The 24,054-nt window shown below is 42.7% G+C and overlaps 2 protein-coding genes, 1 long non-coding RNA gene and 1 other non-coding gene across 4 annotated transcripts in view; 1 reads left to right on the top strand and 3 right to left on the bottom strand.

Moving 5' to 3' along the window:
- Msh4 (mutS homolog 4) overlaps window positions 1-14,692 on the top strand; it is a 50,613-nt gene extending 35,921 nt beyond the window's left edge. Inside the window, 5 exon segments of the mRNA NM_001106477.3 lie at window positions 988-1,106; window positions 2,357-2,485; window positions 7,523-7,697; window positions 9,442-9,530; window positions 13,915-14,692. Of these exon segments, the coding sequence (NP_001099947.2) occupies window positions 988-1,106; window positions 2,357-2,485; window positions 7,523-7,697; window positions 9,442-9,530; window positions 13,915-14,106 (704 nt within the window). The 3' untranslated portion in view covers window positions 14,107-14,692.
- On the bottom strand, window positions 5,390-5,517 carry LOC120101327 (small nucleolar RNA SNORA17). The gene has a single exon (XR_015679397.1). It is a non-coding gene; the product is annotated as a small nucleolar RNA SNORA17 (small nucleolar RNA).
- LOC147996632 (uncharacterized) lies at window positions 8,535-10,369 on the bottom strand. The gene is made up of 2 exons (XR_015672735.1): window positions 9,658-10,369; window positions 8,535-9,484 (listed from the first exon to the last, which is right to left on the bottom strand). It is a non-coding gene; the product is annotated as an uncharacterized LOC147996632 (long non-coding RNA).
- Window positions 14,693-20,176: 5,484 nt separating the features above from the next.
- Window positions 20,177-24,054, bottom strand: part of Asb17 (ankyrin repeat and SOCS box-containing 17) — a 12,224-nt gene continuing 8,346 nt past the window's right edge. Inside the window, 2 exon segments of the mRNA NM_001109676.2 lie at window positions 20,177-20,410; window positions 22,913-23,192. Coding sequence (NP_001103146.1) covers window positions 20,204-20,410; window positions 22,913-23,192 — 487 coding nt within the window. The 3' untranslated portion in view covers window positions 20,177-20,203.

The following is a 24,054-nucleotide window of genomic DNA, read 5'->3' as shown; positions in this document are numbered from 1 at the left end:
AAACTGAAGCTTGAAGGCATATATATGAGTAGCCTGGAGATCCTGCATCTTAGACAAGTTACACTGCTCTTAGTTGCCGTCCAAGCTCTGCCTCCCCACCAGTAGCAGCGTGACCACCTGCGATCATAACTGGTGGATCCTGAGAGGGGAGCGAGGCAGGAAGGACTTCCCCAGAGCTAAGAGACCACAGGCAGTGCTGCTGGATGGGACCTTATTAAGGGGAGAGGAAGTTTAATCTGGCTACCAGGCTACATGACCTCCAGTGGGCCTTTCTTCCTCAGCCAGGCCCTGTCCCCATCCTTCTTTTGCCCTAGATCCAGGACTAATTTCACTTGCATTTCCCTCCCATTACATCACCTTTGTCTACACAGGGCTCTGTGAGAGATGTTTCCCATTCTACATTGTTTGTTTTGTCTTATGATGTTAGAATGACTTTCATGTCACATTATGTAGAAAAATGGGTTAACACTCAGATCTGCTTTCAAATGGAGAGTAGATAGCTCAATAGCATAAGAATAGACTCATGGAATATAACTCATCTTTCTTTTGGTTTTTACTGTCCTGCTTTGGACACATTTCTGCATGGTTGCACAGACACAACTATTTGTGTTTTACAGTGATTTTTCATCAGCCTGACCCTCACATGTTTCTATCAGATTTCGTTTGTGAGCTTCATTAGCGTGCCTGTTTCTCTTTTGAACATGATTTATCGGTTAGCTGTATAACTAATCCTTTATGAAGGTTAAAGTGGCTGCTTTCTTTGGATGTGGCTGAGCATCACATCAAGCACCACAACCTTTGGGTTTCTGCGTGACTTGTGAGGCAGGTACCAAAGGCACCCGTCTTCCCTGTGCAAAAGGGTTTAAGTCCCAGCTTGTACAGTGAGCAGAGAGCCAGGGCCGTACTGACTCCACGTCCAGCATTCTGCGAGGGGCGCGCTGTTGTGGTACCTTCCTGTCTATTGGAAGTGCTGCTTCTCTTTCACAGGCTCCTTCGTCCCAGCACAGTACGCCTCCTTCAGGATTGCTGCGCAGATCTTTACGAGAATCAGCACTGATGATGATATTGAAACAAACTCTTCAACATTTATGAAAGAAATGAAAGAGGTAACTAAGCAATATTCCCTTTCTTTAGAAGCACATCAAGTGTCCAAGCATCCAGAGTTACTGGTGCGCTTCAGTTCCTGAGAGCCAGAGGGCAGTCAGACACAGCTTCCTAGTGAGTCCTGGGCAAAATGGAAGCCGATGCTTCACAGAAAACGTAGCTCTGGGCAGCCATGGTGGGGTATCTGACAGGCTTTTCAGAAGGCAGTGGTGTTTTCACATAGAATCAATTGTCCTTTAGCTTTAAAAGTCATTGTCTTTGCCCATATAAACAAGGGGAATGAGAATGCTTGCTCCCCACAAACATGTATACCCTTCCCTTTCTGATCTGAGCAAACCCTACCTGTGCCCAAGGCAGAGCACTTAGAACGTCTGTGCTCGGAAGGATGCATGCATCACTGTGAGCTTAGGTTTCTTTTCTGATGTGTCATAGAAGGTGAGGTTTTAAAAAAAGAAACACATTATTTTTACTTAGCATGTATAGAATGCCTGTGAGGATTCTATCAATAGTTTAGATACACGAAGGTTTGTCTTTTATTTATTTATTTTTGAGAAAGGATATCACTATCTCTAGCCCGCCCAGGCTGGGCACGAACTCACAGAGATCCACCTGCCTCTGTCTTTCTAAGTGCTGGCAGTGTAGCTGAGTGCCTCTGTCTCCTAGGAAGCATATCTTTTAAATAGAGCCCGCTTGCACAAAAAGCTAGTCTGTTATAATGCAATTGAGTGGAAGTCTGTATTTGAGAAAGAGGTTGATATTCTCCAGAGGGAAAGAATTTCTATCAATTTAAGTCTTGTTATTTGTTGGCCAGGGATTTAAATTTGTTAAACAAATATGTTTTTTAATATCTTGTTCTGTCTTTAGCAAATATAAGTATGTTTTCAAGTAAATATATTTTGAATTGGTTTTCAACATTGTATAACAGTGATTGGTAATTTGTGGAGAAGAGAACGGCCATCTTTGTGTCTTATTTAAGCATTTAATGTTCACTGATGTGCTTCTTCATGTTGTAGATAATACTGTTTTGTTGTCTCATACATATGTAGATGTCTGTTTTTATATATGGAGTATTCAAATGGAATTATTAGTTATGAGATTGCCAGAAAGAGAAGCAATATGTTATTTTCTGCTCAGCAGGATTTCTCTATTAAAATAAATTTCAGACATATTTATAAAGGGACCAATTTCACTGTTTTTTAAGAAAACAGCATTGCTTGGGTTTAATGAATAGTATTAAAATTATGTCTTCCAGATAGCATATATTCTTCACAATGCTAACGACAAGTCACTCATACTGATTGATGAGCTTGGCAGAGGCACTAATACAGAAGAAGGGATTGGGATTTCTTATGCTGTCTGTGAGCATCTGCTGAGCACAAAGGTATGCCCTGTTCATCCTAAATGGCCTGTTTCATGTATGCAACATGATCGCATTGTGTCAGCACCCAAAAGTAGCTCTTTAAACAATTTTGGGTAAAAAAGGCATACTACAGGGATTTTTGTTTGATTTCTGGTGAAAGTAGAAATAATTACTGTTGTGTATACAAGATATCAATGAGTAAATTGAGACCTACAGATAATGCAAAAGTCAGTTGGCTTTAATTTAATCAAATCAAATAACAAAACATGAAGATGTTACATATTACAGAATCTGACAATTTGAAGACAGCACGTTACACATGTAACAATCTCTGAGGCATCATAGAACAAAATACCCAGAGGAAACAGCATCCTTTAAAGAAAACAGTTTCTCATGAATCTTGTAAAAGTTATTTTTGCTTTGTTATTAAGCTAATTTGGAAAATTACTTCATAGATGACTATTTAAAATATATTTAGATATGAGAAATGTAAAAACACATTTCCATAATTAAAAAATACATTAAAGCATCTTTAAGGAGTTTTTTTAACCTTAAACAAGAGTTCACAATAGTTCATTATAGAGGGTGAAAAACTATCTCATATATTTAATAAAAGTAGTGTTAACACACATTTTATGTAATTTCAAATGTCAGCCAGAATTTCTCACATGAACAAGACCTTATATCACTTTAGATAAAAAGCAAGTTAGTATTTGTGGTCGCTATTTTTATATGTCAGTCTGACTGGCTACAAGCAGTGTTGAAAAGTATTTGGATTCTATCTGTGGGATGTTTCTAGAAGTAGACACATGAGTGTAGACTGAGCATCGAGCGAGCCTTCAGTGGTCGGCCCAGGCCCTGCCCTGCAGGCTGAAAGCTGAAAGACCATGAAGGCTGACTGTCCCATGAGTCAGCAGAGCCCTGGTCTGGCTGCTGGCCGTCTACAGGATGGTTTCTGCTGTCCTCAAACTCTGGCATGTCCTTCCCGATTGAAGCCTGGTGGCGTTCTGTTAGAATTACCTCACAGGTCTCCTGAAACTTTAGCTCACCAAAAATTCCACCGTTGTATATGAAATCTGTTAGCTTCTGTGATCATGAACGAAATCTTTATAGAGAATACACTTGCGTAAACACATACCACACACATGCGCACACTTGGACTGATTCTTTTGAGACCCCTAACTGATACAATATCCATTTCCTGATTGAACGTTCCTGTGGTCTTCTGCAATGCCTAAGAATAGTTGTCTTTAACAACACTTTAAAGACCCCCTTTCTAGTAGAAAAGTGGAAGCTGGTATTGCTTCTTAGTTTTAAGATGCTTAGTTTTCTAACCTAGAAGCATTCTTTGGTGTCTAGCACAATGTTTGTAATCTATAGGCCCTGAAGATATCATTAAAAAACAACTTTTTATTGGTTCTTTGTGAATTTCCATCATGCACCCTAATCCCACTTGTCTCCCCTCCTCTCATACCCACCCCCCCCCCCCCCACTGGAGGGAGGAAAACCTCACTGTGGAAGATATAGTGTGTCCCAGTGTGTCCCACGGTGTGCCCTTCTGTCCACACTTCTTTACTTGCAAATGTTCTTTCAATGAGTCATTGGTCTGGTTAAAGGCCTCTGGCTTCTGTTATACTCAGTACCGGAACCTCATCAGGACTCCTCTTGGACATCCTGTTCTTGGACATCCTGTTGTTCTTTGTCATGGAGATCCTGCAGCTTTGGATCTGCAGGACTAGCCCCTTCAGACACTCCACAGTTCACAGATGAGGTAGATGTTGAGGTAGACCAACTTAAAGCTCTGGATTTGGGCTGGGGTAGTTCCTGACGTGTAAGCAAATGGGTAAGTTCTCCCACACCCACATCACAAAGGCACGCTCCTTCTCTACCCTGGCTGACCCATCCATTCTGGAAGCCAGCAAGGGGCAGAGCCAGTTCTCCCTCTCTCATGCCCTTGGGGATAACTCATCAGTTCCCATTCCACCAGGGTCAGCTCTCCTGTGCTGCTCAGGTCAGGCACATGCCACGCTCTCCTGAGTGCTGCAGCTGGTGAGGGGCAGGGCCAGCTCTCCTGCTCTCATGACCCTAGGGCCAGGCCCCCTGCCTGTCACAAGTGGCAAGGGGCAAAGAGGAAGGAGAGTATCTCTCCTTCATACATGCCATTGCAAGGGAGATGAGTGGCAGGGTGGGCTTTCCCATGTTCTCTCCCTTGGGGCTGGCTCACTCGAAATTCCCACATCCAGGGCTAGCTCTGCTGTGCTTCCTGGGTGATGTCTGTGCTCACTCTTCTGAGTACTGCAGCTGTCTGGGTGTGGCTTCAGCCCTCCTGCTCTCATGGCACCAGGGCCAGCTCCCAGGATGCCCAGGTGAGGGGTGGGACCAGTGCTTAGTCCTCACACATCAACATGTCCACAGGCAGCGGCTTAGACCTGGCTATCTGTCCTTTGGTGGTAACAGACCCTTGCTGCTGCAGGGTCATGGACCCAGATGTGACCCTCTGTTGCCACACAGGCCAGGACCACCCCACCATGGTCTGAGGTGGCATCACTGGCTACTCATATCAGGCTGTTCCTCACGACCCTCGAGTCTCCAGTTCTGTCTCTTTTCACTGCGCCCACTTCCTTCTGCTTCTCCTTCTCTTTCATTTCTCCACCACTCACTCGCTCCTCTTAGTGGTGCCCGGGGCTTGCTGAGGTTGCCTTATAGGTGTAGTCTCAGGAGTGTTAGGCCCTACCCACGCATTCTGACACCAGGAAGGGGTCATCTCACCTATGGTCTGGCCCCTCAGGCCTGCACAGCACCAGACTGGTGGTCATCTCGGGCTTGCTCCTTACCTGGGCCACCTGCGTGGCCCCATGGGGAGGTCATCTGTCTCAGACTCACTCCCTCATGGGATCTGTGGCACCAGACTCAGGCTCACTTTTTTCAGTGAACGTTAATCATTCAGATGCCCATAGGTCAGAACACTGAGCACAGACAGCCTCTCTCCTCTCTGCCCCCTACTGACATCCACGTGACACAGCAGCCAAGCCTGCAAGGGCTCTAGGGGCAGTCGAAAGTTATTTTTTTACTGAATTAACCTAATAGTTTATAAAGGTCTTGTGTGCATGTGTGCATGCTGAAAAGGACCTAAGTCATGACCTGGCTCTTGGGAAGCCAGTGCTCTCTCTATCACAGAGCTGCATCTGCAGCCCTTGATGCATGTCGCTAAGCACACAGTTGTCAGTCATTAACTGCTCAGCAGTTTAAAGGCCAGTCAGTTGCCAGACTTACTCTTTTATGTCAGCAACTCCCATAAGTTTCACTCCACAAGACCAGAGTAACTCCTTCCAAAAGCTGTGTCCAGTGATCTCCCACTAAACCACTCCTCTTAAAGGTCCCTCTGTTGGGGTCCAAAAGTCTAACAAAACCCAAGAAATGACAAGAGGCATTTCAATCAGGGACAACAGCACAACTCGGGAGCTAACTGTGTCTTCAAACGTTCATCTTAGTGAGTATTTAAGCAGATCACAAAGATGTATTCAGGTTGCTACTGATCAATCAGGGCTGCAGAACAGACTCAGGAGCTGAGCTGTGACCCTGAGCCAGAATGCTGCGGGCAGATGTGCCAAGTTATCCCAGCAATTAGGGAGAGGGCTTCCTTAGGAACGTGTCTTTGTGGTTCAGTTATGCTGCTCCATTGGTTGGATTATTCAACTATGGCAGAGTATCTTGTCTAGCATTCATGTCTCAACTCGCCAACCAGCATGTCAGTTACCCACGTACATCTCTCTCTCTCTCTCAGCCAACCAGCATGTCAGTTACCTAGGAAGGTCTTGGGAACTTAAACTTTGACCCCTATTCAAAATGGAAATTTTATTCAAAATGTCTTCAGCTTTGTTCTTTCTTACTCTCCATCTCCCTGGGTTGCCATACTGAGGCTCAGCTCTGACCAGTTAACCTATCCAGGACACACCCCGCTGTATCCAAACTACTGGTCATGGGTTGGGGGGAATTTCTATGTGTAATATTGTCAAATCTTCATGCTTTTTTGCTGTTATCTTTGGTTGAGACATTTGCCAGCCAAATATTTAATTTTCTTTCTTTTGAGACAGAATCTTGTTATACACCCTTACTAGATGGCCTATATTCTCTGTGTATTGCAAACTGGTCCCAAACTCAGCAGTTTTCTTGGTTTAGCTTTTCAGATGCTGGGATTTATGACATTTAAATTTCAACCAATCCTCTATTATTTCTTAAGTGTAATAGCTCTTTTTTTTTGGGGGGGGGGGTTGTTGAGGAAGGGTTTTTCTGTGCAGTCCTAGCTGGAACTTGCTCTGTAGACTAGGCTGGCCTTGAACTCGCAGAGCTCTATCTGCCTTTGCCCCTCAAGTGCTCAGGGAATTTCTCCTTGAATTTAATTTCTGGCACCAAAAAAAGAAAACAAGAAAAAAACAAACATAAAATAAAAGCCTTGAGAATTTAAATACCTAATAAAGTGCATTAACTCCATGTTCTGCTAGTCCTTCTAGGAGGAGATGCAGCGTGAAGGGCGCAGTGTTGAGGAAAGTGCTGTGAGGCTGTGGCAGAGCTGTGGCGCCTCCCTAAGAGGTGGCCACCTTTCTGAGTCGCTTTATCTCTGCTCAACTTTATCTCTTTACTTTGGAATTTAGTCTTTTTCTCATGGCATTTTATTGTTTGTTTGTTTCTTTGTTTTTGAGAGAGAGTTTCTCTCTGTAGCCCTGGTTGTCCTGGACTCTCTTTGTAGACCAGAGTAGCCTCAAAGTCACAGAGATCTGCCTGCCTTTGCTTCCTGAGTGCTGGGATTAAAGGTGTGCTCCTCCATGCCTGGCAGTCTCTTTCACATATGTTGTGCACGTGCAAACAAAGTTGACCTTTCATTGGATATAAACTTCAAAACCCATGACCTGAACATGTCTATCTCTGAGATGATGGTTTTACTCCTGTCTTTGCCAAGCTAGTTGGAAAGTTAAGCTAATGTGTTATGTTTAAAAATAGTTGAAATAGGTTTTTCAGATAATTTAAAAGTACTCATACTCATTGTTTGTTATGTTCTAGGCATTTACACTCTTCACTACCCATTTCCTGGAACTGTGCCATATAGACACCCTGTATCTTAATGTAGAAAACATGCATTTTGAAGTTCAGCATGTGAAGAATACCTCAAGAAATAAGGATGCAATTTTGTATACTTACAAACTTTCCAGGGGACTCACAGAAGAAAAAAACTATGGTACTGCATGTAGAATTTAAATGTAGACATCAAAACAATGCATGTCTCTTAAGGCAGACCTCTTTCTCCTTTGTTTGCCTGTCCCACATACTTCTCTGTGTTTATATGCTTTCTAACAGCCTAGTTTCTTTGACGAATTCATATTATATAGGTTTATGTTCTTTGCTTGTCATTTATGTCAACTGAACTGATACATTACAACTGAACTGTAGCATTAGAACAACCCAAGAAAGCCCTGGGAGCCTTGGCTTGTAGAAAGTATAAGTTTTTTTTTTTTTTAAAAAAGGTTGTTTATTTTTATGTGTATGAGGTTTTTGCCTGCATGTATGTATGTGCACCCCCTGTGTGGCTGGTGCTCAAGGAGGCCAGAGTCGGAGCCTCTGAAACTGGATTACAGATGGTGGGGAGCCGTCCCGTCAGTAATGTCAGTTGAACATCAGTGCTCTAGAAGAGCAGTGAGGGCTCTAATCACTGAGCCGTCTTTCCAGCCTCAGTGCAACAGATTGCATTTGTAAATTGTATAATTTTACACATCGTATTTCCTATACACTCATTTCCATAGTCACTTTGTTCTCGGGGTATTTTATAGTTAAATCTAAAAATCTTAAAAATGGAATACATCAGTTGGGTGGTGGTGGTGCATGCTTTTAATCTAATCACTGGGGAGGCAGTGTCAGGTGGATCTCTGAGTCTGCTATCCTGGTCTACTAAGCACGCTCCAGGATATATGTGTGTGTGTGTGTGTGTGCGTGTGCGTGTGCGTGCGCGTGCGTGTGTGTGTGTGTGTGTGTCTTAGGGTTTTACTGCTGTGAACAGACACCATGATCAAGTCAACTCTTAGAAGGACAACATTTAATTGGGGCTGGCTTACAGGTTCAGAGGTTCAGTCCGGTATCATCAAGGCAGGAATATGGCAGTACACAGGCAGGCATGGTGCAGGAGGAGCTGAGAGTTCTACGTCTTCATCTGCAGGCCGCTAGAACACTGGCTTCCAGGCAGCTAGGGTGAGGGTCTTACAGCCCCCACACACAGTGGCACACCCACTCCAACAGAGCTATACCTGCTAATATTGCTACTCCATGGACCCAGCATATACAAACGATCACTCTGTGTGTGTGTGTGTGTGTGTGTGTGTGTGTGTGTGTGTGTGTGTGTGTGTTCAAACCATGACATTCTTAAATTCTTGTCAACTACTTTCTATGTAAATAACTGTGTAACATGCAGATTCTCATGTTCTGGAAATTTTCAACTTTCCATACATTGAAGTCTTCAAAAATCACTTTTATCTATGGATATGACTCTTGTGAGGAAAATGAAACCTGCTTTACTATTTAAAGTAGGAAGTGAACTGGGCAGTTTTCCTGCATCACATAGTTAGTAAAGCCTTCTCACTCTCCATTCAGCTGGGAATTGGGTGAGATGGAGGTAATCTGTCCTGGATATGGAGTCATCAGGATTCAGTGAGTTAAAAGTGTCAGCCATATTTTAGTAAGCACAGAAATCAGTCATTTGGGTGAACACGGTGCTGCTTCTGCTGCTTCTGACCCTCAGAGAGAGTAAACTGTTGGCATCCTTAGGAAGCCTGTGGAGGGACGTCTGCCGAGGGGGGCGGAGTTGGCACTTGGCGTTTGTGTAAGGTAGTCATGGAGGACTTCATGCTCACTGAACTGTCTGCTGGATTGAAGAGCACACAGCCAAGACTACACAGCAACAATGATTTAATGTCCATTTTCTGTAATTTTAGGATTAAAAGCTGCAGAGGCCTCCTCACTTCCACCATCAATTGTCTTGGATGCCAGAGAGATCACAACACAAATTACAAGGCAAATCTCGGTAAAAACCAAACACCTCCCAAACTTTGTAGAAATAAGACCTTAAAGTCTGCATTTGCTTGCTGTATGACACAGCGTACTGTAAAGAACTTCATGCAGCTAGACACAGCCACTCAAGCCCGCCTTACCTGGTGTGCATGCAGTCAAGTGTGGGTAAGCTTGCAGAAGCAAGGGCAGCACCGGGTGAAGAGGGAGGATGAGCTGCCGGCAGGGAGTGTCAGTCCCAGGAACAGAAGGCTGGCTGTTTTCTAGTTTTAACTCTAGCGTGGGTTTTTGCTTTGTCATGTTTTGTTTTTGTTTTTGGTGGATGGCATTACAGTAGGAAAGTACATACAATATTTCTATATGTACTATTATGGCTCTTGATCTAAATATATTCATAATCAAAAATTTAAGATAGAAAATCCAATTTTTAATTAAGAAAATCTCTTCTTTAAAAGATCAAGTTGGTACTTTTTTATTATTATTAATCATTCCATTCATTCACATCTCAACTTCCTGTTGTGTTTAACAGACAGAGTTCTGCTCCTGTGAATAATTGCCGCTAACTTTATTTTGGGAGAGCAAGTCTGTTTGAAATGTGCATTTAAAACGCAGACTGCAACATTCGAATCTTTTACCTTTCAAAGCTCTTCTTTCCATTATCATAGGTTAAACCTGGTTTTTTTTGTTTGTTTGTTTGTTGGTTTTTTTTGTTTTTTTTTTCTTTTTTTCGGAGCTGGGGACCGAACCCAGGGCGTTGCGCTTGCTAGGCAAGCGCTCTACCACTGAGCTAAATCCCCAACCCCAAACCTGTTTTCTTTATGAAGTAAATGGTCCTATGTCTAAATGGTGAATTGTAGGAGGATCATTCTGCTTTCAGCTTTTTAAGTTCATAGAAGTTAAGTGGCTTGCTAAGAAACAGTAGGTCCAACAGGAAGTCACATGTCAACTTACAAATTGAATCCTTTTTCTTTTGTTTCATAGTGTTTGAAAAATCCAGAGTGTGGAGTATATGGAGCTAGCTGTAGTGTAGGAAGTTTCTTCATGAATAGTTACTTGTCTGTTTCATTCTTTTTGTTGTGCTGTTTTTGGTTTATTTTTTTAGTTTTGTTTGTTTTGATTGGTTTTAGTTTATCATTTTTTTTCAGTGTGCTTTTTTCCTTTGGTTTTCTGAACTGTCTGTGACTTTACTTGCCGAATCATCTTTTGAATTACTTATCAGCCCTTCGGGCACTGTTCTCATTCTGAAGACCCTTTCGTTACCTAGTTCTTCATATCCCATGTTCCATATCCCATGTTCTGTATCCCATGTTCTGTATCCCACGTTATGTATCCCGTGTTACCAACCAGCTCTCTCTTCTCTTTAGTCTCCCTAATGGCGTCGAGAGTACTCATGCGGGCTAGTGTTCCCACTGCGAATCTCTATGTTCAACTTAATTTGTATACTCATCCTGTCACCGATTGTTCCCTTGCTCATTGGCCTGACTTAGGTGACTTTGTCAAGGCATCTCCATGTGCTTTGAGTATTTGATGACCCTGTGTCTGTAAATAATTTCCTGATGCACGCTTAAAGAACTCACAGTCATCTTCTTGAGTTCTTTTGGATGCGACCCTGCAGTGTTTCTGTCTCCACCATCTTGCCCCTGCCCGAGTTGGACTCTGCGTTTTCCCCAATGCCATCTTTTTCGAGAAACCTTGTTTCAGACATTGTCAAGTAACGTTTTACTCCTTCCTCCCCACTATGATCTACTTTCTTAGCTTTCTGTCTTCCTTTTGCCTCCATGTTTTCTTCACTTGACTCTCCGTCTCTCACATATGCTTAGTGCTTTTTCAAAGAAATCTTCTATACTGCTTCTCACGCACATCTCTTCCTTCTGCTCTGTGTCAGCGATTGTCTAACATAACCCTTTAATACATTTCCTCATGTTGTGGTGACTCCTAACCAGAAAATTATTTTCATTGCTACTTCATAACTGTAATTTTGATACTGTTATACTGTTGTAAATCATAATTTAAGTATGTGATATGCAGGATATCTGATATGTAACTCCTGTGAAAGGGTTTTCAACCTCCACAGGGGATCATGGCCCACAGGTTGAGAACTGCTGCTCCAGACAGTAATCTTCCTGGCCTCTCCCATGACTCACTTACAGACCGAACTTTCTCCTAAGCTGTAACTAATGAGAAGCCACCTATTCTCTGTGCTTCCCCATCCCCATCCCCATCCCCATCCCCATCCCCATCCCCATCCCCATCCCCATCCCCATCCCCATCCCCATCCCCCACATCCCATCCCCCATATCCCAGTCCCCATCCCCTGAACCCTGCTTCGTTGTCTTTTCCCAGCTCTTACCTGGTGCCTGGTGGTTATTCCCCGGGAAAGTTTGATCCTGTGGGGCTTTCAGGACCTCGTCCTTCTCCACGAGAGCCCTTCCTTTTCTTACGTGCCCAGTGTGTTGGTTTGGAAGGTGTTTGCCTCCAGCCCCTTTCTGTGCAGTCTGCACTGGTCATAGTCTGCACTGGTCATAGTCTGCACTGGTCATAGTCTGCACTGGTCATAGTCTACACTGGTCATAGTCTACACTGGTCATAGTCTTTTCCCCAGCAGCTTCCATTGCTAGTTCCACTAACCCTGCATCCATGTGCATTTCTCCACATTTATTATAACATCTTTTAAAAATGTTTTAAAGATCATTTAAACTCACATGCTGTTGAGCAGGGTAGAGGACAAGGAACAGGAATTGCTTCTCTTTATCATGTGGTCCCAAGGATTGAGCTAAGGTCATCAAGTCTGGTGATAAGCACCTTTACATTCTGAGGCATCTTGCCAGCCACCCTTCAATATATTCATCAGTTTTTAAATAAAAAATCAAATTTTCATCTGTTGGGGGGAAAAAGAAGCTCTTGTCTTCACATCAAGTGTCCCTCTCCATCACAGCTGTTTGTGGCCCCTTCCTCACAAGCACGTTTCATTAAGACTTTTGCTAACTCTTTTCCTAATCCACCCTGTACACTTTCCACATTGTCTCCCAGTGCATAGTCACCATGCCTAATCAGGAGCTGTCAGACACCGCTTAACAAGTTGAAGTTGAGCCTTTAAAGTCTTCTGCAATTGCTCAGAGCATGCAGTTTTAAGGTGCCTGGGGTTCTGGGTTGCCCAGTTTTGCTTTAGGGTCTTCTTTTGTTTGCTTATGCCTCCCTTATCCTACCTCAGTCAGTTTCATGTCATTTGCATTTCTGATGTGTGTCATCTCCCTGGTTGTGTTTCAGGTCTCTACTACCCCTGCTTTGACTGTTTCTCTACCCAGAATTCTCCAGTTTTGGCACTGCGGTCAGTCAAGACTGGTTCTACATTCTTGTCCTTTGTGAGCTTTCCTGGTCTGTGCTGGCAGTGAGCTTGCCTTCTCTGCACTGCGCATCCCTCCTTCTTACAGACCTCCCCATAACCACCAGTCAGTAGCTCACAGCAGGCCGTTGGACTGCGAGATTGTACGCTGCTGGAGCTCCGTTATCACATTCGCTGCACACGATTGTAGGCCCAGAAACACGCAGACACAAGCTTCAGTGCCTGAAACATACCCCAGCTTTTATATAAAGAAGAGTAATTAATTAAGGCACCAAACAGATGACTAGACATGACTGTCTTATTCTGCTGCACTGAAGTTTACTCACTTTACTGTGTTGGAAGAGGGGAAGTGTATTTACAGAGAGAATTGTCTGCCACCAAGAAAGACTTTAAGAGAGAACACTGGGAAACTTACTAAGATTTTCCAAGTTGTTAGGGTAGAAATTGTTGATTTACCTACTTCAGTCAGAGTTGTAGATTAGAAGTTTAAAAAAAAAACCCTTACTTTCTGTCCAACCTTTAAGTCCTATTAGACTATATTTTAAATATTAATTTTTAGAAATTCTTAAGTATGGTTTGTTAAGAATCAGTCATAATTATAGATTTCCATTTATGTTTATTTTCAAATGCATTTTGCTCCTTAGGCAATGTTTTCTGTTAGCTGCAACTGCTGTGTCTTTTGGCAGGGGGCTTTCTGGGGACTCATCTTATCCCTGGATGACATTTACAGTCACTGCATAGCAGCCCACACTGCCCATCCACACCTTTAAAACAAAATGTGTTTGCAGACTCCTCTCTCTGCTGAGTTTCTGTTACTTTTTGGTATTTCATTTCTGAATTTGATTGATTTAGAAGGATTTCTTCTTTAAATGTCAATTGCAAGGATTCAAGTCCTTCATAAAGTGGTATATGTACATGAGAAATTTAATTCTCCAAGATAGCATGTTTTAAAGCATGTGTGAGACCTTGAGTTCCTATTTCTATGAAATGAGATAAAATAATATAAAAATATAAATTAAATATGCATTTATATTTTAATCTCATATTTTGATAACAGCAAAACAGAAGGAGTTCCCCTGAGATGGATAGGCAGAGAGCTGTGTACCATCTGGCTACAAGGCTTGTCCAGGTCGCTCGAAACTCTCAGTTGGAGCCGGACAGGCTGCGGACATATCTGAGTAATCTCAAGAAGAAGTATGAAGGGGACTTTCCCAGGGCTGCGGACCTTCCAGAGAAGACTGAGGAGTGATCAGTTCACAGTGTATACAGGGTTGTATCTTAGTTGCTCAGTTTTATATTTTAATTGAAAATTATAGTATATTAACCTCAGAATGTTCACCTATGAACTCTAAATGAAAAATATTTATTACAATAGCTTAAAAAAAACCCAGAGCTCCCAAAGACTAAACCATTAACTAAAGAGTACACATGGAGGGACCCATGGCTCCAGTCACATATGTAGCAGAGGATGGCCTTGTTGGGCTTCAATGGGAGGAGAATCCCTTGGCCCTGAGAAGGCTAAATGCCCCTGTGTAGGGGAATGCCAGGGCAGGGAGATGGGAGGGAACATTCTCATAGTGGCGGGGAGAAGGGGAAAGGGATAGGGGGACTCCAGAGGGGAAATCAGGAAAGGGGATAACATTTGAAGTATACGTAAAGAAAATATCCAATTCAAAAAAAAGGGACAAATTTTTAAAGAAAAGTTTTTGTTAGAAAAATTGTACAATAGTTTTCATTTGTGAAGTAAGCTTAAGTTTGTAGTTCCTATGAGTGTATGTTTAGAATGTTAACAGAAGTATTCTAGCCTCAAATATACAGTAAAGACTAGGTCTGAAGCTTCCTGTAAGCATCCTTCTGTTCTGATGCTCATGATTTAACCACATCTTAACTGGGGTCTCCAAGTCCTAACACCAAGTGACCCTGAACTCCATACAGTGGTGCTGGGGATTGGGAAGGTCTGAGTCAAGACGTCCCTCAAGGTGGAGATAAGCACTGTAGTGCAGCAAGTGAGACTGGGGCAGGGGCATGAGCAGCCCTGCGTCCAGTGCTCAGCAGTCAGGCCGTTGCTCGTCGCCTCCTTTCTAGTTTTTATTTTGTGGCCACGCTTATTACATAAAAGGTAACAGGAAGACAATGCCGATTTGGCTTTCTTGGCTATTCCCAGGGAACATTCTTCTTTTGCTTAAATTTTATTTATTTCAGGCCAGAAATTGCTTCATTATATAAACCCCAGTCTTCTGAGTTCAGTTCCTGGAACCTGTGCTGAAATGAGAGACTCATCCACACAGTTGTCCTCTGACCTCCACATACACACCATGGTTTACATGCCTGTAAACATGTATGTAAACATACACATAGTAATGAGAGACTCATCCACACAGTTGTCCTCTGACCTCCACATACACACCATGGTTTACATGCCTGTAAACATGTATGTAAACATACAGTAATGAGAGACTCATCCACACAGTTTTCCTCTGACCTCCACATACACACCATGGTTTACATGCCTGTAAACATGTATGTAAACATACACATAGTAACGAGAGACTCATTCACACAGTTGTCCTCTGACCTCCATATACACACCATGGTTTACATGCCTGTAAACATGTAAACATACAGTAATGAGAGACTCATTCACACAGTTGTCCTCTGACCTCCACATACACACCGTGGTTTACATGCCTGTAAATGTGTATGTAAACATACAGTAATTTGAGACTCATTCACACAATTGTCCTCGGACCTCCACATACACACTGTGGTTTACATGCCTGTAAAAATGTATGTATATAAACATACACACAGTAAATGAGAGAATTATCCACATAGTTGTCTGACCTCCATACACACCATGGTTTACATGCCTGTAAACATGTATGTAAACATACACACAGTAATGAGAGACTCATTCACACAGTTGTCCTCTGACCTCCATACACACAAATACTATGCTGCTATAATACTGTGGAAACAACCAGAAATAAGCACACATTCAAAGGAGTGTGATTCTTTTATAAATCAGTGCCTCACAGGCAAGCCACATTCACCACCATATCGAGTTTACTAAAAAGTCCTTGTTTTATAAAAGAGAAAAACAAAAACAAAAACAAAACCATGTCAGTTATTTCCTAGGAGGAAAGAGCCTTTCTTTTCTCAAATGCTTCTCTAACCATTCCACCTCAGTGACTTGCTCATAAAGTCATAGCTCTCAGGTCTACCCTGTAGTTTTCAGTTTTTCAAACAGCTAAGTCCCTGGACTTGGGTACACCCTGAATCATTTATTTAGGAATTGCAATATTCATAGTAATTGGAACAACAAAATTATTCACAGACTGCATAGGCTGTGGTTGGTTCACGTTGTCTGTGTTTTGTCTGTGTGCCATTTGGTACCAGAAGAGTCCAGGACAGGGCATTGGACCCCTCAAAATGGAGTTATCAGATGGTTCGAAACTCCCAGTGTGGGTCCTAGGATTCTAACTTAGGTCCTGTGGAATAAATAGCAAGAAGTACTCTTAACAACTGAGCCATCTTTTTAACCTTCATAGAGTTTTTAAACACACACACACACACACACACACACACACACACACACACCACTTTCTTTTTTTTCCTTTTTTATTGGATATTTTTAAATTTACATTTCAAATGTTATACCCTTTCCTGATTTCTGGTCCAAAAATCTCTATCCCTTCCCCCACCCCACCCCTGTCCTCCTGCTTCTATGAGGGTGTTCCCCCACCCAAACACCCACCCCTTCCCGCATCCCTGCCCTTACATTCTCCTACATTGGAGCATTAAACCTTGGCAGGACCAAGGGCAAATCCTCCCATTGATACCCAACAAGGCCATCCTCTGCTACATATGAAGGTGGAGCCATGGGTACTCTTTGGATGGTGGTTTAGTCCCTGGGAGCTTGGGTTGGTTGATATTGTTGTTCTTTTTTTTTTTTTTTTTTTTGGTTCTTTTTTTTGAGCTGGGGACCGAACCCAGGGCCTTGCGCTTCCTAGGCAAGCGCTCTACCACTGAGCTAAATCCCCAACCCCGATATTGTTGTTCTTATTGGGGTGCAAACCCCTTCAGCTCCTTCAATCCTTTCTTGTATGACTATGGGCATCTCTTTCTTTAGGTTAGAGAAATTTTCCTCTTTAATTTTGTTGAGATGTTTACTGGCCCTTTAAGTTAGGAGTCTTCACTCTCTTCTATTCCTATTATCCTTAGGTTTGATCTTCTCATTGCGTCCTGGATTCCCTGGATGTTTTTGGTTAGGAGCGTTTTGCATTTTGCATTTTCTTTGATGTTTGTGTCAATGTTTTCTATGGTATCTTCTGCCCCTGAGATTCTCTCTTCCATCTCTTGTATTCTGTTGGTGATGCTTACGTCTATGATCTCTTTCCTAGGTTTTCTATCTCCAGGGTTGTCTCCCTTTGAGATTTCTTTATTGTTTCTATTTCCACTTTTAGATCCTGGATGGTTTTGTTCAATTCCTTCACCTTTTTGGTTGGTTTTTGTGTTTCCTCTTTAAGGACTCCTACCTGTTTACCTTTGTTGTCCTATATTTCTTAAAGTCCCCTAACATCATCATGAGTTGCAATTTTAAATCAAAATCTTGCTGTGGTGGAGGATCTGGGTTCTGATGATGCCAAGTGGCCTTGGTTTCTGTTGCTTAGGTTCTTGCCCTTGGCTCTCGCCATCTGCTTATCTCTGGTGTTAGCTGGTCTTGCTGTCTCTGACAGTGGCTTACCCTCCTGTGAGCCCGTGTGGCAGCACTCCTGGGAGACCAGCTCTCTGCCAGGGGGATCTGGGTACAGAGAGCTGTGACATAGGGTCAACTCCGGGCACAGACAGGAACCAGAAGGATCCTGTCCCAGACGGCTCTTCATTTCCTGTATCCGGAGGGCCCCAGGCAGGTTCCTCTTGGGCAGGGATTTAAGCCTAAGCGGTGGTTTCATGTGTGCTCTCAGGATTGTCAGCACTTCTAAGGATCCAGCTCTCTCCCAGAAGGATCTGGGTCCATTTATTGATTTTATTAATCTTGGTTCAGCCAAGGCTACACAGAGAAACATTGTCTCAAAGAAAAAGAAAAGTTTATTATTTCTGTTGGTTCACTATTCCAACATCAATAGCCAGATATATTCAAGAAGTCATAATGCAAATGAAATGCATATTTTTTGAGAAATTAAATTCACATCGTGCCTTAAGTATATATACTCTCTTGTTTAATTATTTATGTATTCCCTGTTGCCGTGTCTTTGAAAGAGAATCAGAATAGTTGAACTTTAATCGCTTCTTTTTTCTTTCTTTTTGAGACAGGGTATAACTGGAGCTCTGGCTGTCTTAGAGCTCACTCATTCTGTAGACCAGGCTGGCCACATCTCTGCTTGTCTCTGCCTCCCAAGTGCTGGGATTAAAAATAAGTTCCACCATGCTTGGCTCCATTCATTGCATCTTAATTAACATCTCCAATGGATTATTTTATGTTTTATCCTTAGAGCCAGATAATTCAGGTTTATGGCAGCTTTGTAAGAAGGCACAGAAGAGGGACAGGTATTGGCAGATTGGGAGGAGGCAGAGAGTCAGAACAGCATGAGGACAGGAGTTGAGCAGTCCAACACTCAGGGGCAAATAGAGATATATCAAGATCATTCCTGACACATCACCCTTCCTTTAACCCAGCGTTCAATGCCAATAGACTGACTTCTAAGAGTTCATCACTGAAAACTCTTTTTGTTTTAGATGTTAAATTAAAACCGGGCTTATTAACTGGGGTGGTGGTAAGGTGCACACATTTAATCCCACCACTTGGGAGGCAGAGACAGGCAGATATCTGTGAGTTTGAGGCCAGCTTGGTCTACAGAGCGAGTTCTAAGGCCAAGGTTACACAGAGAAATCCAGTCTCAAAGGAAAAAAAGTTTATTTCTTAAAGTTACTTTCTCTTATGCTGTTTTGTGTGCAGCAGCAGCAGCTGCACAGCAAGTGAGCTGAAGACATCAGGCTGCCATGTCTGAGGTGAGCACTGGGAAGCAGCTCGCCTCGCTCTAAGAGCTACTGCTGTCTTTGCTAGTTGTCTTTGGCCCGAGTTTATGTTATAGATAAGGAGCCCACAACCCAGCCTTTCACTGTGTCCGCCTACAGTGTCTCAGCAGGCCTCCTGTGGTGTTTCACTGTGACTGTGCACAGTGTCTCAGCAGGCCTCCTGTGGTGTTTCACTGTGACTGTGCACAGTGTCTCAGCAGGCCTCCTGTGGTGTTTCACTGTGACTGTGCACAGTTCTCAGCAGGCCTCCTGTGGTGTTTGGATTGAGAATGATCCTCTATAGCACTTGGTCCCTAGTTGGTGGCACTGTTCAGGAAGGTTGTAGAACTTTGAGGATGAGGAGCCTTGCTAGAGGGAGTATGGCACTGGGGGTGGACTTCAAGAATTTAAGCCTTGCCTTACTTTCTGCTTACTCTTTCTGCTTCCTGTGTCAGTTGAATGTGATCTGTCAGCTTCCTACCTCTTGAACCATGCCTCCCTCTACCCCATCCCATGGTGGACATGTAGCCTCTCTGAACTGTGAGCCAAACCTTTCCGTAAGTTGCTTCTGGTCATGGTGCCTTATCCCATTAACAGAGAGCAGCTAATACACTTCCTTTATTCCACCTCAGCAGTCGTGTTGCTTGTTACACCTTTGTCCCACAGATTAAATCTATAGCAAGGTAGTGCGCAGCTCTAGATAAAAAGCATAGGGGAGTGGAAGGCAGAGGGCTTATCTCAGGCCTAGAGCCAAGGGTCGAAGTGACTGTGATGTGCAGCTTCTGAGTTCCAGCAAACTTACAAACGTGTCTAGCTTCTGCAGTTGAGATGAGCAGAGTTCTCTTGGCCGTAAAGACTGCTTTGCTGTGGTCTCAGCTCCTTATGAGGCTTTCCTCCAGAGTGCCTAGCACTTCCTGAATATTGTGTTATTATACCCAATAGACCTCCTTTTATCTACTGCACAGAATGTATTCCACACTGCATGGGAGGTAACGGGTAAAGTTGTGTGGTAACTAAAGTGCTCTACGTAGGGCATATGAAGATCTGTCTTCTGTGGGTACCATGTGCATGCCTGATGCTCACAGAGGTCAGGAGCAGGCATCAGAGCCCCTGGAACTGAAGGTGTGGGTGACTGCTAGCCATTCTGTGGGTGCTGAGAACTGACCCAAGGTCTGCTGTGAGAGCCACTAATGCTCTTAACCGCTGGGGCATCTCTATCCCCACAACACATCTTCTCGGAAGCACAGCAGAGTTGTGTGAAGTTAACAATTTATTAACTTCTAAATTGTACAGTGCTATTATCCTAAGGAACAGCATAATGATGCATGTTAGCTTTCTAAATTCAGGAAGTTTTGTAGACGAGTAGGAATTAGAAGCGAAAATATTCCATTTGGGAGCATATTGTTGGCCAGCAGTTGGGTCCTAATGGTTATTCTGCAGAGGTGGACGAGTTCACATGGATCTTTGTATCTTGTTGGAGGGATGTAGTCCAACCAATTTTGAATAATTGGGCGTCTTCCTAAGTTCAGCTGTGTCTGGGGAAAAAAAACGAAAATGCTATCTGTAATGATTAAAATGGTCTGAAGGATTCAGCACTTTTGTTTTATATTTTATTCAAATTCAGAAAGGAGATTCTGAGTTTGTATAACCCTTAGAACCTTTATCTAAGCCCTTCTTACTTTACAGGCATTTTATTCCGATTTTATTTTCCTAGTGATCTGTAGAAAGGCACTAAACAAAATTTAAATTGTGGACAGGTAAGCTCTTCAGTTCATATGGATCATCTTCTGCCTTGTCATCCTTTCTAGAGGCACTACCGCCACCGCCACATGCAGGAGTCATCTGGAAAGCTAAAATGGACTCTATTGGTTTCGAGTTGGAAACAGATGATGTAAATCATACATGTTACCCAGTTGGACCCAAACCACGTAAAATGCCAGGAGGGGTTGGTTTTGTTTTGTTTTTAAGTTTTAGGAAGACATCTGTTTAAAGATTCTGTTTTGGAGATTAAATGCTAAGGAAAAGATACTGCTGCATTAAGAGAGATTTTCCTAGGGACCTATATAGCAGTGGAAAGAGAGAACCAACTCTACAGAACTGCCCTCTGACCTCCAACTATACCACACATATAATAGTAAAAAAAGCTAAAAACAAAACAAACCTTCACTGTCCAGGCCACTTGACACTTATGGTAGATGTCCATATATTCACTATTTATTCAGTGATTAAAGAATTGCTAATGCATATTCAACTATAGCATGTACTCCAGATTGTTAGCAGGTATGCAAAGTAGATACAGTGTCTGTGCTTAAACAGGTGTGGTATAGACATCTAAATGCCTCAGATATGAGGAGAGGAGATGGAGGTGCAGAGGAACCAGCTCCCCAGGCAGGTGAACCTGACTCCCTTCCACACTGTGCTTCTCCACTGGACATCCTCACTACAGTTGTTTGGAGCCTGACTATAGACTCTGCTTCTCAAGTGACTTTGATCAATTCTATCCTAGTATTTTTTGTTATAATTTTACTTGGTCTAAAATTCATGTATTCTGCAATAAACATGCAGACCAACCAGTTACTATGGAGCAAAGATGTCAAAACAAATGAAGACACCAAAAAGAGCTCCCCGAGAGGCTCTGCCGGAGCCTTACGATACAGACGAGGATGCTTGCAGCCAACCATCAGATTGAGCACGCGGACCCCAGTGGGAGAATTAGGGGAAGGACTGAAGGAACTGAAGGGATTTGCAACCCCACAGGAAGAACAACAATATCAACCAACCAGACCACCCAGAACTCCCAGGGACTAAACCCCCAACCAAAGAGTACACATGGGGGGACCCATGGGTCCAGCTGCATATGTAGCAGAGGGTGGCCTTGTCTGGCACCAGTGGGAGGGGACCCCTTTGATCCTGTTGAGGCTGGATGCCCCAGTGTAGGGGAATGCCAGGGAAGGGAGGTGAGGGTGGGTGGGTGGGTGGGTGGAGGAGCACCCTCATAGAGGCAGGGGGTAGGGGGCAAACCAGGAAGGGGGATAACATTTGAAATGTAAATAAATAAACCAATAAAAAATTTAAAAAAATAAGTATGTTCTCTTTCAAAAATAGGTTGCCAATTATAACCAGAACAATTTGTTTGCCTTACAGGTGACCACACATTAGTATTTATTATCAAGGCATTTAAAAATCAGCATTTTATGCCTCTTATAAGTCTATTTTTAATCTTATACTTTTAAAGACTAGAAGAACTGTTGGTTCCTTGTTAAGCTAGCTGGTTAAATTGATAGGACTAACCTCTATATACAGATTAATTAACTTCTTGCTGCTAATGGGCAAGATACAGTTTAATACTGTCATTTTCATTTCAAAGAATGAACATTCCCAATTTATGGCTGATTTTCTTCTCTAACTTGGTGTAGTCCCAAAATGTTATTAAGGAATGATACCTGTATTTCTGAGAGATATTTTCAGTTGAATAAATATTTTATGTCTTTATATTTCTATAATGCTTAAATTGCATTGGGATCTTGAATGGAAAAATCTATTTCTTGGTATGTGGTTGTATTTGTGGGAAGAAATGGAGCTGTCGTTTTAAAATATTCTACTGTTAAGAAGAGCTGTTAAAATTTAACTTATTTTCTTATAATATAGAAATCTTAATATAGAGTGTTATTGAAATATAACAATTTGCATAACACTAAAATGTCTATAGGACATTGATCTTTGCCATTTTGAAGTTCATGGTAATAAAACCCAACGTTTGAAGGACTAATTTTAGCTAGTTCAAATTTTGCCTCATTTTTAATTACTGAACATATGCACAGTTAATTCACGATTGGAGATAATGCATAAATTAAAAATACTGTGCACTTTTGCCTTCACAACACCCACTGATGGTAGATTGCACCCCAAAGAGCAATGCTGCTTTTCCCCCATGGAACACAGCTCCGCTTAACCCCCAAAAGTGTTGCTCTGCTTCTCTGATTATCGCCTCCCTCACCCCACTCCCCACCCCCTGGAAAGGGCAGTGTTGTGCTTACCTCTATCTCCCTGACTGAGATTACAGAAAGCACTCTGGAACATAACGTTAAACACGTCTTGGCATCTTCTTGAATGTCAATCAACTCGTGATCAACCATTATTCTCACTCTCGAGGGGTAAAGTAGTATTGTCAGGACAATGTTGATAGGGTTTTTTTCTCTTTCTAGGATTCCATACTGCAGGAGAATTTTTAAGATATTTGACTGTCTTGTCTGAGCCACATAGAGTAGAGGTGTGATGCCACTCAGGGGGCTGGGGCAGTACACGGGTGTGAAGGTTCTGCAAGCCAAAAGCAGAGGAAACAGGCTCGTGAATGCTTGTCTTAGCAGCAATGGCAAGGTATCTGATTGACCTCTCACTTGTGAGCACCATGTAACTAATGTTCCCATGTAACGTCTTAAGAAGAATTTGGCATTGTAACTGTAGACAAAACTGAAGGAGGAAAGAAAACCCCCACCAAATGCATTTGAAAACAAGCACAGATTTACAGCGTGCGCAAAGTCACAGTAGCTGCGTGTTACCAGCGTGTCTCCCACACTGGTGGGGGCATAAACCTTCCCAAGCTCTGCAAATAGAAAATGAAAGAAAAACAGTTTTCATACCTGCTTACTTTACTTATGTGTGTCTATACCTATGTGAATGTATGCCGTGCAGGGGTGCCTGAGGAGGGCAGGGGAGGCTGTCAGGTCCTCTGGAGCTGGAATGACAGGCAGCTATGAGCTGCCTGACGTGGGTGGCCTTGTGTCCTTTGAAGGGGCAGGCAGAGCAGTCTCTCCAGTGCAGTTTACTTTGTTAATAGAAATATCGATCACTTTGACATCTTTTTGCTTTTGTTTTTGATCATATATTAGACATGAAGTTGAATTGAGAGTGGAGATTAGATGACAAACAAGTAGAAACACCTTAGTCCTATTTTTTTAAGAACATCAGACATGCTAGTTATGGTGAGACCTATCTGAGGCTCCTCAGTTTTGATTTTCCTCCTTCAAGAGTAAAGTTTAACCCTGGAAAAGTAGTTCAGACAGTGGAGTGCTTGCTGTGCAAGCATTAGAACCGATGATAAAACACACAAAAAAAAGCAGAGGTCTAGCAGCTTGTGCTTGTAATCTTGTTCCTGAAGAGGAGATCGGGAGATAGGGTT

This window comes from Rattus norvegicus, chromosome 2 (assembly GCF_021556685.1).
Source record: "Rattus norvegicus strain SHRSP/BbbUtx chromosome 2, alternate assembly SHRSP_T2T, whole genome shotgun sequence".
NCBI lineage: Eukaryota > Metazoa > Chordata > Mammalia > Rodentia > Muridae > Rattus > Rattus norvegicus.
This window is presented reverse-complemented; position numbering and strand designations above follow the sequence as displayed.